The sequence below is a fragment of the Aythya marila genome, assembly GCF_965140915.1.
Source record: "Aythya marila genome assembly, chromosome: 1".
Lineage (NCBI taxonomy): Eukaryota > Metazoa > Chordata > Aves > Anseriformes > Anatidae > Aythya > Aythya marila.
The window spans coordinates 193,909,540-193,928,760 of NC_139042.1; the positions used below are offsets into that span (position 1 = coordinate 193,909,540).

Genomic DNA, 19,221 nt, shown 5'->3' on the forward strand with positions numbered 1-19,221 from the left:
TGGAAAGGCAAAAGTTCCAGAGTTTTAAAATCTTAAGGATTTAATGAGGGTTGATATCAACTTTCATCCCCTCTGTTCAGTGTTTTTCCTAACCAGTGTTTGGCCTAACCAAGACCCAGCCACAGGGTGTGGAGCACCCTTGCTTGTGTGCAGGTGGGGGAGCAGGAGGAGCAGAAGGTGTGTGGTGTGTCCAGGGGTGTAACGAGAAACTGGAAGGTGTTGTGGGGGGATCAAAGTAGCTGAAGTTGTAAGAGACATGGGCAGAAGTGGGTGTGTGAATATTTTGCATTGGTGAAGATTTATGGATGTAAGTTTTTTCTTCACAAAAGTTTATTTAATTCATGCTGCTGCAGTGTTTCTGTACAGTTAGGTAGCAATGTTTTAACTTCTAATGGCAGTAGTTTATTAGGAAGTAACGGCTTCATCACCAGCTGCAAGCAAGAAGTGTGGATGTTATTCCTTTCTTTGAGGATGCAGTCACTACAGCATCTGTGTGAATTATTCTTGAGCTGGAAAATGTGCCCACACAAGAAGTACCATTAAAGGCAAAAACTACGTTATTGTAAAATGTGACATTTGTACCTCTTCTCAAGTTATAACATTCGTGGGATTTAACTGTTAACAGTATCAGTTTATGTGCAGAACATGCATATCTGGTGTTCTTGTTTTAATGACTTAAGATGGAAAACACCTACTTGCCTTATTCAGGCAGGTGAATACCAGGTGAATTCTTGGAGGCTTTGGGGGAAGAGAGGAGGCATTCATCTGCAGCTGAGAGTAGCCTTTTTTAATAGAGAATTGTAAGTTCTACTGCTTGAACTACTGAAATTGCATTTTTCATTTTCTGTGACAACTTCTTAGGGAGTGTTGAGCATATTTAGGTATGTGTGTGTATTTACAAAGGTTATGTTGTACCCTTATGATATACTTTTCATTGTATCAAAGTAAATTGTATTTGGATGGTTTGGAGAGTTCTAGCCCCACAAAGACAATATACTGAATTAAGATTTTAAGCAGCCTGTTATTGTATGCATACATGAGTGTGCATAGACTTAAATTGTTCTTAGCAACTAAAGAAATCTACCACAGAAGAGACAAAATTGTTGTGTTTTTTGTTGCTGAAGTTGGATGAGAGTAGTTTTTGATTCTACTCTGCTAAGTTGTTTGGGAAGGTAAATAAACCAAAAAAAAAAAAAGTGAGGAAGGTACGTGGCAAACAAGATCATCTTTTTAAACGGCACTTTCAAGTCTTCTTTATGGCGACGTTTAAAAACCTAAGTTTTATATACCCAAAACACTTTGATTTGGCTACCCTCTAACTGTGAGCACAAGATTAAATTAATAACTGAACATTTCGTATCAGACAGGCAGATCCGCTGCAAATGAAATCAAAAGATCAAAACTGGAGGTAAAGTAAGAATAATTTATCCAACTCATGCATACGTGTGATTAATTTTATCTCACAGACTGCAGGATAATACTGTTATTTTTGGTGAAGTCGACTTTGGTGGGAATCATTGCTTGCTTTGCTAGGACTGTGGTTTTCTTGACAATCACATAAAATATTTGTTGATGTCTGTATGTATCTGCATGCTATTTTATTTCTCTTTTGAGGAAAAGTGAGTTTTGTATAATACATTCACTCCTTGTAAAACCTCCCCCACTGTTTCCAAAATGTCAAAGCCAAGCCCAGGGATTTAGCCATACAACTTCTATTGAGATTAATTGGATTTGTATGGCTAAATCCATGCAGTTCTTCTGAAAATATTAAGGTCCCTTATATATAAAATAGAACAACATGTTCACAAACATACTGTCACAAAGAATATTTGGATGGAACAGCAAAATCAGGTTTAATTTATGTTTAGAGATGAATAACTTTTGGTTTACTATAAATGTAAGGGTTCTCGTTTCAGTATACTGAGTGAATACTAAGCATGTGCTGTGCTTGCCTTAGGGCTTCATTTTTTCTTAAATGCGTGAAGCATTTACATAGGAGTCTTCTGTACTTAACTCAGGAGGGGGAAGAGCATTTCTGATTCATTAATCCCTTTTTCTTTTTGTAAGTAACTGGGTCCTTCACATTATGCACTCAAGAGGTGTAAAATATACAAAGAAGTGGGAGGGACAAGCAAAATGGTGTGTGGCTTACTATAATGTACAAATTCAAAATCTATCTCCGCAAGAGGAAAAAGAGCAAGGGGGAAAAGGGCAGCACTAAATTTACTGCGTGTGCTTGCATGACGTGCAGGTTTGGGATAATTATTTTCTCTCTTGTTCAATAAAGTGAGTTGTTACCATGGCAGCATTCATATTGCACAATTTCTCTGTTATAAAATAAATTGAGAACAGTTTCAGAGACAGAAAAGTCATCTTTGTATGAACATTCATTCTGTTCTTTTTATTTTTTAGTGCAAAACTGTCTTAGAAATGCAGTTCCCGAGGTTGATATCTTAACATTATTCTTGAGACGAGGAAGTCTGAGTACACTTCCCATATAAAATCAGTCAAGTCACAACGATGTGTGGTGCTTCTGCAGGACCAGATATGCAAGGACAGATATTTTGGGGGGTGTCATTTTGATCATTTGTTAACCTGGAGATCCTCACTTTTCAGGCTTTTTTCTTCTGGTAGTAAAATTAAATACAGCCATTAAGAGGGAGGGTGCAGGCTGCCAGACCTAGCAGGAATGGTCTGGGCATCCTGCTACAGTAGCTAACTCCTGGCAGCAATCACCTTGCCTACAGTTTGGTTTTAGTGTGTCTTCTTGGACAAGATGTGTCAAGAGCTTCTTGCAAAGCTCATCTGGGTTTTCAGTGGCAGAGAAGGAAAGGTCTCTTGGATAGGTGTTTTCAATCCTAGACAACATTTTTGTCTCTGCTGCTTGAGTTTCTCTTACTATGGAGCAGCAGACTGATACCAATACTTCCTCATCCGTGGATTCTTTGATAACATTTTTGTTATTTATTTAATTATTGCATTTATTGAATGCAATACAAGTTCTGGTATGGATAGGTTAAAATATGCTTGAAGAATAGTTCTGATTCTGCTTACTAGAGAGATTCCAGAAGATAGTCTTGGGACCTGTTTATCCATTATGTAAAGCTTATGTAAAAGGCCTCCCAGGAGATGGAAAAGTGTAGAGGATGTAGCACAGTCAATTGGAATGACAAGTATTATTTCATCAGGCCCTAATAGTGTCTTTTCCGTATCATAACTGCTTCCCTTCTGCTTCTCCAGTTTCATTTTTTTCCAGATTTTACAGCAGTCATGATGGAGGGAGGGTGACTATCTTTCATCCATAAGATTGGAAAAAATTTGATTCTTTTCTGCTTTTTTTTTTTTTTTTTTTTTTTTTGCATCTTTTCATTGATCTCTTGAATGGATTTTTACAGTTTGGTGATCTACATAGTACTTCCTGGGGGGATTAAGCCTTTTTATGGTGATTTAATAAATTTGATTTTTCTGAATGTTAAAATCACCACTGAATATTACAGAAAAGTCTCAACACAGTGATTATTAAAAATACAGCAGGTAGCACAGCCATCAAGTGCAAAATGATGTACGTTAGTTATTTATGGAAACCTGAGATTTGTTTCTTGATTATATTGTATTCCTCCGAAACTAAAATAGGACATCTGCTGTTGGTTGTTTTACGCTTTTAATCCATTCCTGGCCTACCTATAGAAATTGCATTGTGCAGCACATCACTATTTTGGAGCCTATTGCTCCATAAATGATTTGTGGTGATGTAGGAGCCATATAATCAATGTTTACTAACCACACAAATTTTAATTCAATCTATATAGAAGGATGTTTTTAACAGTCTATGGGGGTTGTGTCTTTGAGTGTTTCTATCAGTCTAAATAGTATTATCCTTTCGTGCCGTAGGGCCAGGACAAGGGCTGACGAGCTGCATACTGTTCATCCACAATACTTTCCTCTTCCAGGATTTTAAACGGAACACATGCATAGTCACTGCTCCAAAGAGTACCATAGTCCCAATAGAATGCTTGATGTGTAATAGCACTTAATACAAAATTTTTCTTCCCCTACTCCAACCTGGACATTCCCTTCCTGTGCATTACTTGTCTACAAATAAAACAGAGTGAAATTCATTGCCCTATGGAGTTGACAGGTATGATAGCACACTGGTTCATGAGTTCATTGGTTGTCTTAGATGACTGTGAACTTCTCTACCCAACACGTGCACTTGCCAAATGCATTAGAAAATCCTTTTTTTCCCCACATTAGAAAACCTAAGTGATACACAGTATAGCTAACAGAATTTAACAGTTGTGGTAAATGGTGACAGCAATTGCATACGAAAGCAGTGTTGTGTTTGAAGAACGGGGCTTTTTTCATTCAAATTAATTGCTGACAGATGATGATTCGTGCTCTTTATCAGATAAAACAAAGTATAACTGAATAAAAGATGGAAAGCTGGTAGTTATGATTTTCTCAGGATCATCTATGCCAGAGATTTAAAGATATAGCTGTATTTTGTAATTGTATCTAATGTATTTAATGGGTCAATGAAGTTAAATTTTTAATATTTCATGACTTATCAATTCATGGATGGCTGAAAGCTTTACTTTCTGTAGAATGACTAATATGGATGGATATTACAAATTTATAGTCTCTATTGAAGTGTACCTAAACTTGAAGTGTAGTTATAGATATTTTGTTTTTCTTTTTTAAAAAAGGTGTCTTATTGTTGGCTACAACCATCAGTTTCTGTGCTGTTACAGTAAGGTTTCATTGTTTTTCAAGCACCTAGAGGTGTGGATTAACTTCTCGTGGATTGAGAAATGGCCTTCGTCATAGTATATGCAACCTCATAATAAATTCCGTCTGCTGTGTGTTGATTAGTTGAATTAACTTCCCAGTTTAATAAGCTTTTTAGCGCCAGTTTTACAATACAAGAACAAAATGAAAGGTTGTATTTCAGCAGGTCAGATCTGTATGTGTGAACATTTTAATACCTAATTGCTTAAGTCACTGAAATGCAGGTTACTAGGAGCCAAGAGTGTATGCTGGGGAATTTCTCTTGCTTAAAATTTTATTGTAGTATTTCCTAAGCATCCATTGCTGGCTGCTCCTTTCAAGAGACAGGAGGCATCTTTAGTTTTTACCAGGATGATGTGCTTATGTACTTTAGTGGTAATAGCTGTTTCTATTTTTGTTTCTCTTACTATCTATTTCTATTACGGGACCAGTAAAATGCATATAGTTTTATGTAGTCAATGAATGACAGACAATGAATGTACTGATTTGAGTCTTCTGCAGTGCTTCTCTTGAGTAGCTGGGATGCTGTATGTTACCGTGGACAGTCTTTAAAGACACTGAGCTCTAGCACATGGTAGGTACTTGAGGGCAGGTTGCAAACCATGGACATTTATTAGTGACAAACCATATATGAGAAAGAACACCATACACTGCAGAAACTTTTTAAAATGAAGGATACCCAGGGAGAAATGTTTTTGCCAGAAAACAGGATATTAGGTTTGATTTAGTAAGCTGAAGATACAGAATAAATGTATCTTTAAATTGTTATTCTTCAGAGCAAATTCCTACCTCTACTGGTATATTTCACCATTTGTCTAACCTTCTGGAGAAAATGTCTAACTTCTGTACTTCAGAAGTATTTGGGTCAAATCTTCCTGGAGTGGTTGTTTTAATTAAAAATTCTTAATATCTTGTTTCCTTACATAAGCTTTGGATCAATATTCTTTCAACACTTAATTATCATAATCATCTAAAAATAGACTGCAGTTAACACGCTTTGAAAATCTTTTTATTTCTTGAGAAAGCAAGGTAATTTTGCTTCAGAAAATACTCCCAAACACCTCATTGTAGAAAATATCCTTTAATTTCACATTTTTTTTCACAGCTTATGCAGAGTACTGATTTTTGTCTTCAGGACAAGTTAGAAATCGTAATTGCTTTAGTTATTTTTGAATACAAGATTGTATTTGCAAACGATGACAAAAAACTCCTTTTTGTAGCAGGAGATGGCTAGTTCTTTATACAGTTCTATATTTTACTGAGATAGCATTAAAAATTTAGGGGCTTTCTACAAATGTATCTAGTTCTGTCACTATCATGCAGTGTATTTTAAGGTTACTCTTTTCTGTTCTGGATGCAACTTCTTGCAGGATCTAGAAATGCTGCCGTTGTGTGACAGAAGCATTATAAATGAAAGACATAAACTACCAGGTGGAAAATTTCTAGATTTTTGTATTTAAGTTCATATGCTTGGTCCATTGCATATCTGCCTTTTTCATTTAGAGGTTTACTTCAGGGAAGCAATCTTCATTCCACTTTCTAAATACTCCTAAAATGCACTTGGCACATGGCACCTCTGCAGAAGTGGATCTGTGACGGTGAGGGGTGGAGGGGGGAAGGATACTTCCCTATTGAAGTACTTTAGAATACTCCATCTACAATTTGCATCTGAAGTCCATGTGCTTAGGAGTGCTTTTTCCAGGCCATTATGGAGTAATTTAGATGAGTGCATTTCCCAGCAGATTTCAAGTATGTTCAACTTTTCTTTTTCAATGTTTTGAAGGATCAAAATAAACTAACCCATGATCAGTTTCAGGTCTAACAAATTTCTGGGAAAAAAATAATTCTAAATATATATTCAGGTACAGAAGCTAATTTGATCTCAAGGTATGTTAAGCAAGTTTCAGGGTGTACTTTAAGTGAGGGAACTGAATTAGAAATGCAGATTTATCCATGTATCACTGTAGATTTTTTTTAACTTTTTTAAAATGACAAGCAGAGTGCAGCAAAGGTTGATGTGAATTGCCTTTTATGGTTCTTTTTCTCACATTGAATTAATGCTAAAGCAAATGAGCTGAGAGAAGAAAGGGTCTTTCAGTTTGTAGGTTAAATAAAAATAATGGAGAGAGTAAATTCATTTGTTATTTGAAACATCCATGAAATTAAACTTCCAAAATTAATAAATTATTGAACTACTTCTTAAAAGTTATGTTATTGTGACAATTAGAGAGGGCAGGGCTAATGTGTGCACTGTACAAATGCTTTCGAGATACTTAGAAGTTTTCCAGAGAAGGCTGACAGGGAAATATGAAGTGATAGGATGTAGAAGATACAGATGATATCTCTTTTTTGTTTGTTTGTTTAGCCTTTGGTAAATGCATTGTAACAGCCACATTGCCAGACGACAAGAGGTTTTACCCGTTGTTTTTATTTTTTATAAGACAGTAAAACTGTCTGACTACTAGTGATGAATAACAGACATACAGACAAAAATACATATATATATATATATATGTATAAGAATGGCAAACACAGGATGAATTTAGTCTGATATACGTTATACAGAGTGCTAATTGAAGAGAGCTGATTCTAAAAAAAATATGAATTCTGGGGCAAAGTGAGGACATGTCGTCTTGAAGGAAATAAATACCTTTGCTTCACTTGAGATTGAAGAGAAAAGCCATCAAGGAAGCTGATTACAGGAAAATGTGCTAGAAATAGGCAGCTTCTGGTATGCTGCAAGGTGTTGTGGGGTCTGAAAGATCTGCAGGAAGGGAGGAAGGGAAAAGAAAAAAGCAGAAAATTCACACTTACGCCTTGAACGAGTCTATGAAATTGGCAACGCATTTTGTCAATTATTTAGTGTAAATGGGACACAAAGACTGAATAGAATAAGAAGTGATAAACATTGTTTATACAGTGGGAAAAATGCCATGTGAGAATGACGGTTATGACCTATATAGTAGAAGCCGAAGGAATTTTGTAATGTAAAATTCAAGGTTGCATGCCGTGAGCTTACTAAATTTTCTGCTATGAAAACGTGCATGAAATACATTGAAGGTGGTGAGTATGATATAAACTGAGAGGCCTTAACAGCATGAAACTCAAGGTCATATACTAAGGGTAAGTAAATGTTTCTTCTGAAGCAGAAGGATCATCTCGTAGAAATTCAAGGAAGGAGGAGCAAGTTTTTGTGCTATGGCATAATGGTTTCGGTATCAAGGAGTGATCTTGATCCAGGAAATTCTTTACTTCAGGCTGAAAGTAGAATTGTAGAGACATTGTGATAAACATCCTAAAATTCTTAAGTGGGTATTAAAATAAAATAGTGGTAATAATAAACAGTAAGCCTAAGCAATATCAGTTCTTAAAGGACAAATTATACGGAAGTAGTCAGTTGTTTTCTTCCTGTCGCTGCTGTAATTTCACATCTAGGTACTATGGTGCTGTCATGTCGGGAACTTGACAACACATTTGTGTCCTGAAAGTTTGTTCAGGTTAGTGATCAGTGCTAAATTCTGCTTGACTCCAGCTGAGGAAGTCCCTAGGTAAAGTGTTATCACTGATGAAATGTGCAGAAATGACTTACAATTTGTGAGGTGTGCTGTATACAACTATGGATGAAGAAATACAGGGTGCAAGGTCCTAGAGATTTAATACAAAATAATGAAGAGAAGTGCAAAAAAATAGCTAGCACAGGGAAAAAAAATCATCAAACAGATACTCATAGAAAAAAAGGGCTTGCAAATTGGACTGGGTCTCTTACTGCATTTGCCCTGCACTGTCACATCTTACAGAGCCACCCAGCTAAGTGAGGAAGAGTTCTGTCTGTGGAGCAGCACCAAGCCTGTGGCTGGAATACCTCTTTCTGCTTGGGCTCTCTGAATGGCAACAACATTTGGACTGCATTCAGAAGATGGTTTAAAAAGAGTAGGAATAATTTAAGCTGAGAGAAAGATAAAATAAACAGCTGAAGCATAGAGTAACGAGCACTTTAACTGCACACTTAGAGGCCATCAGCAGTTTGGCAGGGTGTAGGATAAGGCAAGAATGATACGATATAGTTAGAAATCTTGGAGTGCTACTGGCAGATGGAAAAGTTGACCAAAAAAAAAAATGTTTCAGAAAGGGATTTAGCATTTAAGACCTGATAAAATGTTGGGTCATATTACCTTCTACAGTCTCATCTGTTGTGATTTTTGCATGCATTAAAAACCTCGTACAGACCATAATTCAGGATCAAAAACAAGTTCTTAAAATCTAAGTATTCAGAAAAAAATTGATATAATTTCTATAAAAAATCAATTTTGATCAATTGCTGGCTTAAATATGTATAACTGTGATTTCTGTTGTTAACTTCCACTTTGTGAGCTTCTCTAAGAGGGCTGGCATACTGAGCAGACCCTGGATGTAATTTTGATTGAAATTATTTTGAGCCGCTTTTTCACATGCCCAGATTTGACCGTGGGCAGCAGTAGGCCTCAAAGCAAGTTGCCTTTGTGCTCTGAGAACTACGTGATGAATAAATGTTAATAACTGTGAAAGAATATAGTACAATTGTCTGAGTATGTTATAACTTAAATAATGGAAGCTCTTCATATCTTGGTAGGTTTGAAGTTCAGAATCATAACACAGGTTAAAGCTGTGGTTTTCTGCAGGTGGGCCAGGCTTGAGAGTTGCAGTTAGCGTTACGTCAAGGGAAATGGAAATTGTGGACTGTGGAGATGAAAAATACCTCACAGATCATCTAGTGTATGTCTGCTGGTTTGAGATTGTTCCTGCTAGTATCTTTCATTAGGATTTTGTGGTGTAAAGTACACCACTTGGTGATGTTTCAGTCACATCCCTGAGAAAACAGCTTCTTGCTGACAGTCAGCATCGCTTGCTCTGCCTGGCTTTTTTTTCCAGATGTCCCACATGATTAGTCCAAACTTTTTCCTGTGGTACTCTGTTGTTACTTAACCAAACCAAACACCAAACGTGTGTGCCCGTGTCTCTGGCATGAACTAACTTGTGATCTGCACCTCTATGAATGGTTTTGGCACAGGTGAGAAGAGCCCAGCCTTCCTCCGAGGGCAGCCCTCACTTCTGGGCTTCTCCTTGCCCCCTCACAGCAGCGTGCTGACAAAGCTCGCCTTTGTCTCTGCCACGGGAATGATGCAAGGCCTGTCTGTTAGTGCAGGCTGATAGGAAAAAAACAGCCTTTAAGGATGGCTTGTGGGTTATTTTATTATTTTTTTTTTCCAGAGGTTTAAATGCCCGTATTTGACAGGGAATCTTCAGAAGCATTTGGAGAGGTCATTAACTCGCAGCAACTCTCAGCCGTGCTTTTATGATTATTCTCACCTTGCATCCAAGCTTCCAGCAGCAGATTTCTCACATAAATACATTTCAAAGAAATCTCAGTCCTGGCTTATTTTAAAATATATCAATGACACCTCTTCCTTCATGTCTTTCAGTAATTTTTCTTTAGATTTTCTTGTTATTCTTGTAAAAAATTCCATTTACTCATTAGCTTCTGCTGGTGTTAAACCATTACCACATCTAACTTGAATTTTATGAATAGCTTCAGCATATTTCTTCCAACTGTAATTTCTTTTGTGCAGAAGATTCTCAATAAGTATTCTCTCTTTTTGTCACCCACACAGTTCTGGCTAGTTGCTCGTTGGTTCATGCCAGATGTTTTCTGCCAGCTTTTGTGACAATGAAATGCAGCCACTGTACCCATGGTATTTAAAAAAAAAAAAAAAAAAAAAAACATTTTGAAAACTTATTTTTGCTAAGTGATACTGCATTCATGTTTTTTTTTTTTTTTCCAACTGTGCTGACATACTTTCATTTAAGAATAGATTACCTCCAAAGTTATACAACACCTGAGCTTCTGAAGTGGTGACATTTCGTTAAAAGTGATGTTGGACCTTAAAAGTTAACAGAGCATGACATTTTATACTGGGGGGGCTTTTTTATTTAGCTACAAATATGCTGTGTTAAACCCAGTTCATTCCACTTTACCAGGTGAGTGCCCTAACTAGGCAGAGAGGTAGTTCATATAAAGGCAGTTTTGTGCAAAACAGCTCAGCTCCAGAAGCAGGTTCCCCATAACTTTTTCCTTCTTCCCTCCACTGCCCCTGCCAGTTGCCAGATGTTTGGATAAGAGGTGCTCAAATTCCTCGTGTTAGAAGGGAATTGAACCTAGATAATGTCCAAATTATGTGGTGAAGAAAATCATGTTTTATTATGGTCAGGTCTAGAAAAGTAGCTTCAGCACAAAATGTTCAAGGAGCTTAATTCCACATCTAGCAAAACGGAACCTTTTTGATGAAACAACTTATTGCAAAAGGTAGGTGTCACCCAGTTCCCTGGCTGACCTGTCAGTGGAAGTGTCCCGCTGTATTCATGTAAAGCAGGAAAAATTACCAGTCATTGCTGTGGGGTGACAGAACTCTTGCTGGTTTGGGTTTTGCTTGAACCTGTTGAAGAAGCTATGCCAACAGAGCTCCAGGCTGCTGCCTGCTCAGCATGCAGGTTCTAGGATTTGTCATCCCAAGATCCTGCCTGTCTGCAGGTATAGGATAGACATGGAGGATTTCTGAAGGAAATGAGGAAAATGTTGTTTGCTGAGTAACTCTATCGTGATCAAAGACTTCATACGTAATATTGAGTCTTAAACATTAATGAAACTTCATCTCTAGTCTGATGCCATTTCCTATGTATAGTGTCAGCCTTTAGTGAGGAATTTTACACTGCTGACCTCATGTTGTATACATGGCATTTGGTGATATTGGAAAAATATCAGTTATGATTCATTGTTAAAGTTGCAGCATATATGTGCAGCAGCAGCAAGTTTAGTTTTGTATCCCTCAAAATTGAGATGGGTCCAGCTCCAAACTAGCTGGGTTTTGCTGTACTCATCGGAAGCTTTTAGGAGCTTCGTGCAATTCCTTCCTTCACTGGTAATTTCTGAACATGGAGCCAGCTGCAAGTGTATATTGCAGAAGTGATTAGGCAGTAATGGTGCACTGGGGTGTAAAATAGCAACTGCAATAGCAAATTACTCCGTAATGCTTCCTTACAAGCTGAATAAAGATGATGTTGGATGAAGAACGTAGAAAAACGCTCTCAAATTCATGTCTGTTTTAGGAAAATAAACACCTTACAAATTTGAGGTTGATTACAATCCAGTGACAAGTACAAAGTGATTTAATGAACTGGATTTTGAGTCATTTACCTGTACTAAGTTGAGTTTGCTTAAATGCTGTCAACACTAACAATCGGTAAATCATTTGTATAGAGCTGACTTAAGTGAACAGTATTTGTTCTTGTGAGCAGAGGGAGGCCAGTATTCCTTAACCGAGTTTCAAATGCTTTGCAGAATGCTGACATCCAAAGGGTTGTTGCTTAATGCCATGTAAAAGGAAGTTAAGCACAGGCTGTTATAAAAATTACCTCATTCGTGGTGATCATCTTTTTTCAGTTCTGCTCAAGGAGATGTCTTTTTTTCATATATCTTGTCCGCTTGAGGAAGAAGTATTCCTACCTCCCGCAAGCACTGTCACAAACTTGAAGGCAAAGTTCACTATCAGCAAAAGAAGAGTTATTACTGAGGTTTTTTTTTTTTTAACTGAAAAGAACTTGCTGCTTTTTATAGCAGCAAGCTTCCTTGAAGGTTTGAATTGACACTCTCTTTATGTTTATTCTTCAGATATTCCTTACTGTATTATTATCTTTGCACAGATGTAGGTCATGGCTGGATGTTTTTTGTTTTTTTTTTTTTTGTTTTTTTTTTTTTTAAAGTAGGGGCTGTGGTCAGGTACTGGTTCTTCATAGAATATAACCTTGTTGCACTAAATTATCAATAGTGCTTATAACAAAGGCCGGGGGAAAAAAAAGTCATGTTTTCTGCTTTTACCTATTTCCTTCTCATGGGTGGAGATAGGGCAGCAGTAGAATCACGATGTTAATTGCTCCTAGCTGAGACAGGACAGCCTGGTGGCACTCGGTGCTGACATCCCATGACTGCACTTCAGTGGCACCACACACAGCCATCACTGGGAAGAAGGAAGACTGAGAAATATGCTGGTGCATTGCTATACTGGTAGAATAATCAGCAGCTCTGTCATGACACTGTTTTGTAGGCAAATTTCTGTTTTTTCAGGCATGTTTTAAGGACACCGTCTTCAGGCCATTCCTTTCCAACCTTCAAATTCCTTTCTTTTAGCTGGAGTAGGGTGTTACTCTGCATCTTTTCAAAATGTAGTATGAACTGACACAAGAAAATCCAACTTTGAGTGTGAAAATTCAAGAGGAGGTCCTGAGATGAAAGAGAAACAAAGTGTGTCCTGGCTGTCAGGAGGAGATTCGGAAGACGTTCAGCTCATGCCTGTTATCTATCCCCCCCAGCACTTTTCTCGCTCTGATCACAACTCCAGGATAACTCTTGATATGAAGGGATAAAGGCCTGTGTGCCTCACTGACTCTGCTGGAAATGTAACAGCAAAAATGTACACGCATTCCTGGGTTTGCTAGCTGCAGGGCTATGTGAAAATCAGTGAGAAACTAGTGGTGATTTTCCAAAGAAATATGGGAGTATTATAATTTGGGACGATGTGTTGATGATGAATAGGAAAAAAAAATGCTCACTGCTATTCTTGTTAACAAAAATGACTGATATTGCTAATGTTTCTTGTCCATAGATCACCTCCCTTGTGACTCTCCAGCTGCTGTCCATGGTTGGCAATAATGACCAGCTTGATGGACCCCGGTACAAATGCACTGTATCACTGGACTTCATCAGAGCAATTGCCCGGTGAGTCTACTGAAAAACATTTGGTGTTATATGTGCTGATTTAAATGAGGCTTCAAAACCTGTATTTTCCATCTTTATATTGGCTCTCTGCAGACCAGAATGGAAATCCGTAGATGTTTTCTAAGAATGACTAAATGAGTCTTTGCTATAAGAAATGTTGAACTTAAGTTTAGTGCAATAGTGTTTTGAAAAAAAAAAATCTTAAAAGTGGCAGAGGTAGGCCAAGGAGCTGCTTTAGTATGTTACAGTAAAATACTGTCTGTGTACTTAATAGAAGTCAGGAATTTCATGTGAAAATACTGCTCTAAAATGGCAGTCCATTTCAGTACTGAAAGGCATGTTATGATATTGGAATCCAAACTGATATTTAGTTCTTGGTAGTGTTTGTGGTACAGGTGATGTAAAAACTGCATAGGTTATGAGAATTTTTTCACATAGTTTGTCTTCTGTGATCTGTAGTTGATAAAAACTAATTCAAAAAAACAATGTAGGTACCTCAAAAGTATCAAGTACCTGTTCATCCCAAGCCTTCAGTCTGGGAGTCCAAGAGCAGTTCCAGATGCATCAGGAGAGATGGTGATAAATGACAGAAACGCATGCAGTACATAGGCAACAAACAGAACTGTCTCATTTATGCCAAATCTGAACAGCATTACTTCACGCATGCTGCTGCAGCCAGCTTATTAGCAGATCTTGGATAAAGAGCATGTGGCTAGAGCAGAGCCCAGAAATGACATGTGGCTAAAAAGAGAAACATTGTACAGGCCAGCTCTCCTCTGTACTGTGGAGCTTCAGAGGAATTTGAGTTTCAAACTCTTTTCCAATATCCTCGCTGCACAAGTTGCTCTCCTGAGCTGTTAAATGTCCCCTCGCCCAGTCAGTAAGCTGCACAGACACACAAATTTCAATTTGGACAGGCCACAGAGTGAAACTTCATCGGGCTTAGGCCTGGCTGGACAGTACCACCAGCATCTCCAGGGCTTTGCTGTGTCAGCTTGCTATTCTCAGCAATAAAGTCACATGTGAATGATGCCTTGTAAAGTCTCCCACTGGTACCAAGTACATCAGACCATCTGTTTAGCGACGTGGATCACTGTGTACGGATATCCCCATGCTCTTGCCTCTGCTCTAACTCTTACCGTGAGTACAGAGACCAGTTGACAAACTCCAATCTGCCTATGAGGTTCCTTGAATTAAGACACCTGAAATAATGGCCCTTCACCTACAATTTTAACATCCTTTGAAGTTTGTGGACTCTGTTAAAATTGCCAGAAGGTAGAGGTGGACAGAAAACGGGACCAAATCTTGTGCTATACAGCTCATGCTTAGCAGAGAAAGTAGTTTTTAGAGCTGTCCCTTCAAACCTCAGTGCACAGTGTAGTGCTTTGGCTTGCCTGCCTTTAGGTCAGATGTGCGTACATATATCCTGTCTGACTTTTCCTATGCAGTATGAAAAAGGTAACTTTTTCTCCCCACGTAGTTCGAAAGTGTTTATTGGCTGCACAGATTGGGCCATTTTATCTGATATCTTAAAGTTGGCCTATTTTTTTTCTCCTGTTCTTCTTTTTTTTCTTCTTGTTTGTTACAAATTTTTTCCAACCCACTGTTTGTCAAATCCTTAAGGACATAGATAAGATGCAAAGTTTCATGAACCCATGATAAATGAGTTTCCCCTTGTCTTAATGAGGCTGGCTAAAGGGTGAATGTATGATCGCAGGCTACTTGTGCTACAACATTGCAGCAGCCTGTAGTTTTTAACCACAAATGAGAGGGATTATACGTATTGCAGAGAAGGAACTACTTTGGCATTTCACCACGATACGCTTCAAGTAAGCAGACCATCTCCTGATTCTTTAGCCTCTGTTCTTGCACTAGTGCTAAAATAAGGCTAGGCACCAAAATCCTCAGGTGCCTGAGCCTTGTTACCATCTCAGCCTCGCTGACAGGTGAACTTACTAATGCAGGGCTGGAGAGTGCAGGAGTAGGACAAGAAAACTCTGCTCTCTCTCTCCCCTCCTACCCCCTTCAAGCTGTTCAGCTTGCTATTTTGTTTTCCTTCATTTTAAAATAAAGAATTAAATCTGCATTTTTATTTTTTTAAGCAAAAAACACCTGTTTTTTGGTAAAAGGGTAGAAAAGTGAAGTATTTATGGTGACTTTTAGTGTGGCAACCTCTGCCCATGCCCAGTCTTTATTACCACAGAACTTCATATTTATCTCTGCTCAGCCTTTGCAGAGATATTTTTCATGCCTTTTACTATGTAGTTTTTTAAGTGGTTTGGTTTTAGTTGGTTTAGGTGTTTCTTTTTTAGTAACTTTTAATTTCTGTTGAAAGGATTTCAGACTGAAGTTCATAAATTTTTTATAGTTGAAGTAGGGATCTCTTAATGTTTGTGGAATGTAATGGATCTTTTCATCTAGAGTCAAGTAATGCCAGTTGTTATGGCAGAGTGATTGTGTTTCATTCAGTTGATAAGGTCAGTTTTTGTTAGTGTGTTTTTGTTTCTGCAGAAAGCCTTATAACTAAAGCACTTTCTTAAGTGACACAATGTAATATGAAACTAACAGTGGCATTTAATTTCCTCTAATTTTGTCATTGGATTATTAGGTAGGCTCCAACACAGTATCTCTTGTTATGCATCATGGGGATTTCTGAACTTTTTCTCAATTCAACGCGATGTTTTATAGAAACTTTTTGGAAAGTGGGTTACAGAAGGAGGCATGAACAGAGAATATTAAATGATTGCAGCCTAACAAATAAGACATTCAGCCAGTTAATCTCACTTAGCATTGTGAGCGGTTATTTTTGCATCATTAAATGCTTTTTAAAACCAAAAAACATTTAATTTTATACTTGTCATTATATGCAGTAATTTGTGCTATTTATTCAAACAGTAAATCCCGAAGTCTGAGTGTTAGATTGCATAGCAGAATGAGTTTGGAGACAAAAAAAAAAAATAATTATATGTTTTATTTTACTGCTGTTCGTTCTGCCTGCCATTGAAGTACAAAAGTATACATTAAAATCTTCTATCTTATTGAGTGGCATTCTTGGATTCTTCAAATTTAGCTATGAACATGGGTCAACTAGTGTCAAAACTGAAGGAACGCAGACTACAAATGAGTACAGATGAAGGAGTTACGTAGTACATGCTAAAACAGGTGGTTTGCAAGATGAACAAAACATTTAATAACATAAAAGATTGCAGTTTTGTATCACCAACTGGAATATTGTATTTACCATATGAAAAATATATTGGCTTTTGTTTTTTTTACTGCTTAATGTTTGGAATAAGAAACTTTTGATTGTTGCTAGAAATCTCCTTTTTTTTTTTTTTTTTTTTTTTTTTTTTTTTTTTTAAATCTTACAAAGTTGAATCAGAAGATAAGAACTATATGTTAAATACAATCAAGAATGAGTTTTAAAAAACTTCCTTTCGGGGATATTTCTTGATTTCGGTTGTGCAGAATGTCCCACGTGTTGTCTCCAAACAGGTTAAAGTCTTAGCACTGTTAGGATGATTGCTCTAATATGCTGTGTTTTTGTTTATAGGACCGTGAACTTCGACATAATAAAGTACTTGTACGATTTCTTGTGAAAACAAGCTTCACAGCCATATGGACACTGTGACAATGACTAAGGCAAGCTGTGTTCATCTCTCTACTTAGCTGGCCAGAAAGAAGAGTATTTTGGCTCTTTTGGATTTGTCCAAACAGGTGCTGGCCCAGCATGGAATCTGATGAAAATACTCTGATTGGTCTGGGTAGATCTGAGCAGAGGACTATTTACCAGGGACCCTGGAGTATTTGGAAGCAATGTGTTAATTATAAACAGCAGGGTTTGAGCACAATCTGTTCTACTCTTAATGATGTTATCTTAACACTGAAATTGCCTGAAACCCATTTACTTAGGACTGCATTTTGCTCTATGAACTCTCCCCAGTGCTTTGAACATGGCAGCAGCCCTTGTTTGTATGCCCAGTCTTTTCACTTCCTCTCCACAGGAATCTTTGCAATTGCCTGCCAAAGCAGCTTTTCCTGAGGCCACCATTTTAGGAGAGTGGAGTAGCAAAATATAATAAGTATAAGAACATCTTTAAAATCAAGCTGGTATAAATCCTTCTTTCTGTTCGGTCATATGTATGCAGACTGTTACACTGTTATATGGAGATCATGATGGTAAACTCCCAATTAATCATCATACTGTTCTTTTCTGCAGTTCATTCATAACTGTTAACTGAATATTTTTATGATGCTTCCTTTTAAAAAAAACTTGGTTCCTGAAATTCTAACCTGATGTTGAACTTGAAAAGCTTTTTACTTCAGCATTTTTTTATTCCTTTCAAGCTCATCCATTTCTGTTGAGTGCTAATTATAATGCTGTTTTGAATGAATGTGATTTAAGATATGCACTGTGTGATATTTTTTTGTTATAGTATCTGTCCTGTAGAGAAGTACGGCACAGCTGCCTTTCCATCAGAAAAGGGTAGATTCAACAGGTGACAGAATATTCCTGCAGCAGTTGCCCAAATGAGCAGTTGTTGTAGCATAAAACTTTGACTTTGGATATGTATATTGGAATGCACTGCAACTGTATTTGTCTCCAGTTTACAAGCAGAGGAGTCCCAACTGCTGCTACCTTTACAGGGTATTGAAATCACCGTGTGCACTAAAGGCTTGTTGTCTTCACAAAGCAGAAGTTTTGTCACTCGTGAAAACTCAGGGTCCCACAGCCTGTTCCTCAGATAACTTATTCCCAAATGCTGCCCTTTGTTTGACAATACAAAAAAGTGCTATATCATATGTTGACTGTTACGGATTTTTAAAATGAAAAATGCACTTCAGATGCTGGAGGTGGTCAGATACTCTAAATATGTGTAGCTCCTTTATTTTCTCCCAATTGCGTTTGTGTAGCCAGGCTTCTGCTTCTGGATTCAGACCCAAATGAATGAGTTCCAGGTGAGTCTAAGTGACAAAAGCATCTTTCTGGCCAAGCTGTCGTTTCCCTTTTCAGTAGACTGTGAAAGGGCAGAAATGAGTCATCTCCGAGATCCCTTTTCCTTCCGACCGCTGTGCTACAGCAAACCACGCACCTGTCCATGAGGTGGCAACATTTGTCACGCTTGCTGAAATACTTGGATGCAAATATGTAACCTGTTTCAAAATGTTTATTGCTTACTTTTGTTTTTTACTAATAAAAACGTACAGAAGGTGTGCTTTGGACTAAACTTTACAGTTTCTTTCCCTTTTGGAGCTCATCATGAGGTGAGGTCAGCACTTGTGCATCTCCTGTATGACTACCCAGGGCTGAAAATGGGAGAAGAAAGGAGGTTTGAGCTGTTATATGTTAAATTACTCTGTGCTAAGCAACAGCAATACATCATAGCTTTTTCAGATACCTGGTCTAGATTAGAATCTGATATATGAAACACAATGGGATTTGCACTAACTTATGAAGTCCTACAACTTCTCAATCAAAAAAACATTAAAATTCTGCAGCTTAGCTTGTTTGAAACTTTCAACAGAGCTGGGCCAGGGCTGTACCGCTGAGGAGGGAGAATGCCAGCTTGTGAAGCTCCTGCTCAGTAACCGTCAGCATTAATGTCTACATTAAAATATCAGAAATA

General features: G+C 37.7%; 1 protein-coding gene across 2 annotated transcripts in view; it reads left to right on the forward strand.

The window, feature by feature from the left end:
* ORC5 (origin recognition complex subunit 5) overlaps positions 1-18,779 on the forward strand; it is a 69,882-nt gene extending 51,103 nt beyond the window's left edge. For both annotated transcript variants that reach the window (XM_082782744.1, XM_082782743.1), the window contains exons 14-15: positions 13,482-13,594; positions 17,148-18,779. In XM_082782744.1, the coding sequence (XP_082638870.1) occupies positions 13,482-13,594; positions 17,148-17,193 (159 nt within the window). In that variant the 3' untranslated portion in view covers positions 17,194-18,779. The remainder of the gene's footprint in view (positions 1-13,481; positions 13,595-17,147) is intronic.
* Positions 18,780-19,221: the final 442 nt, after the last annotated feature.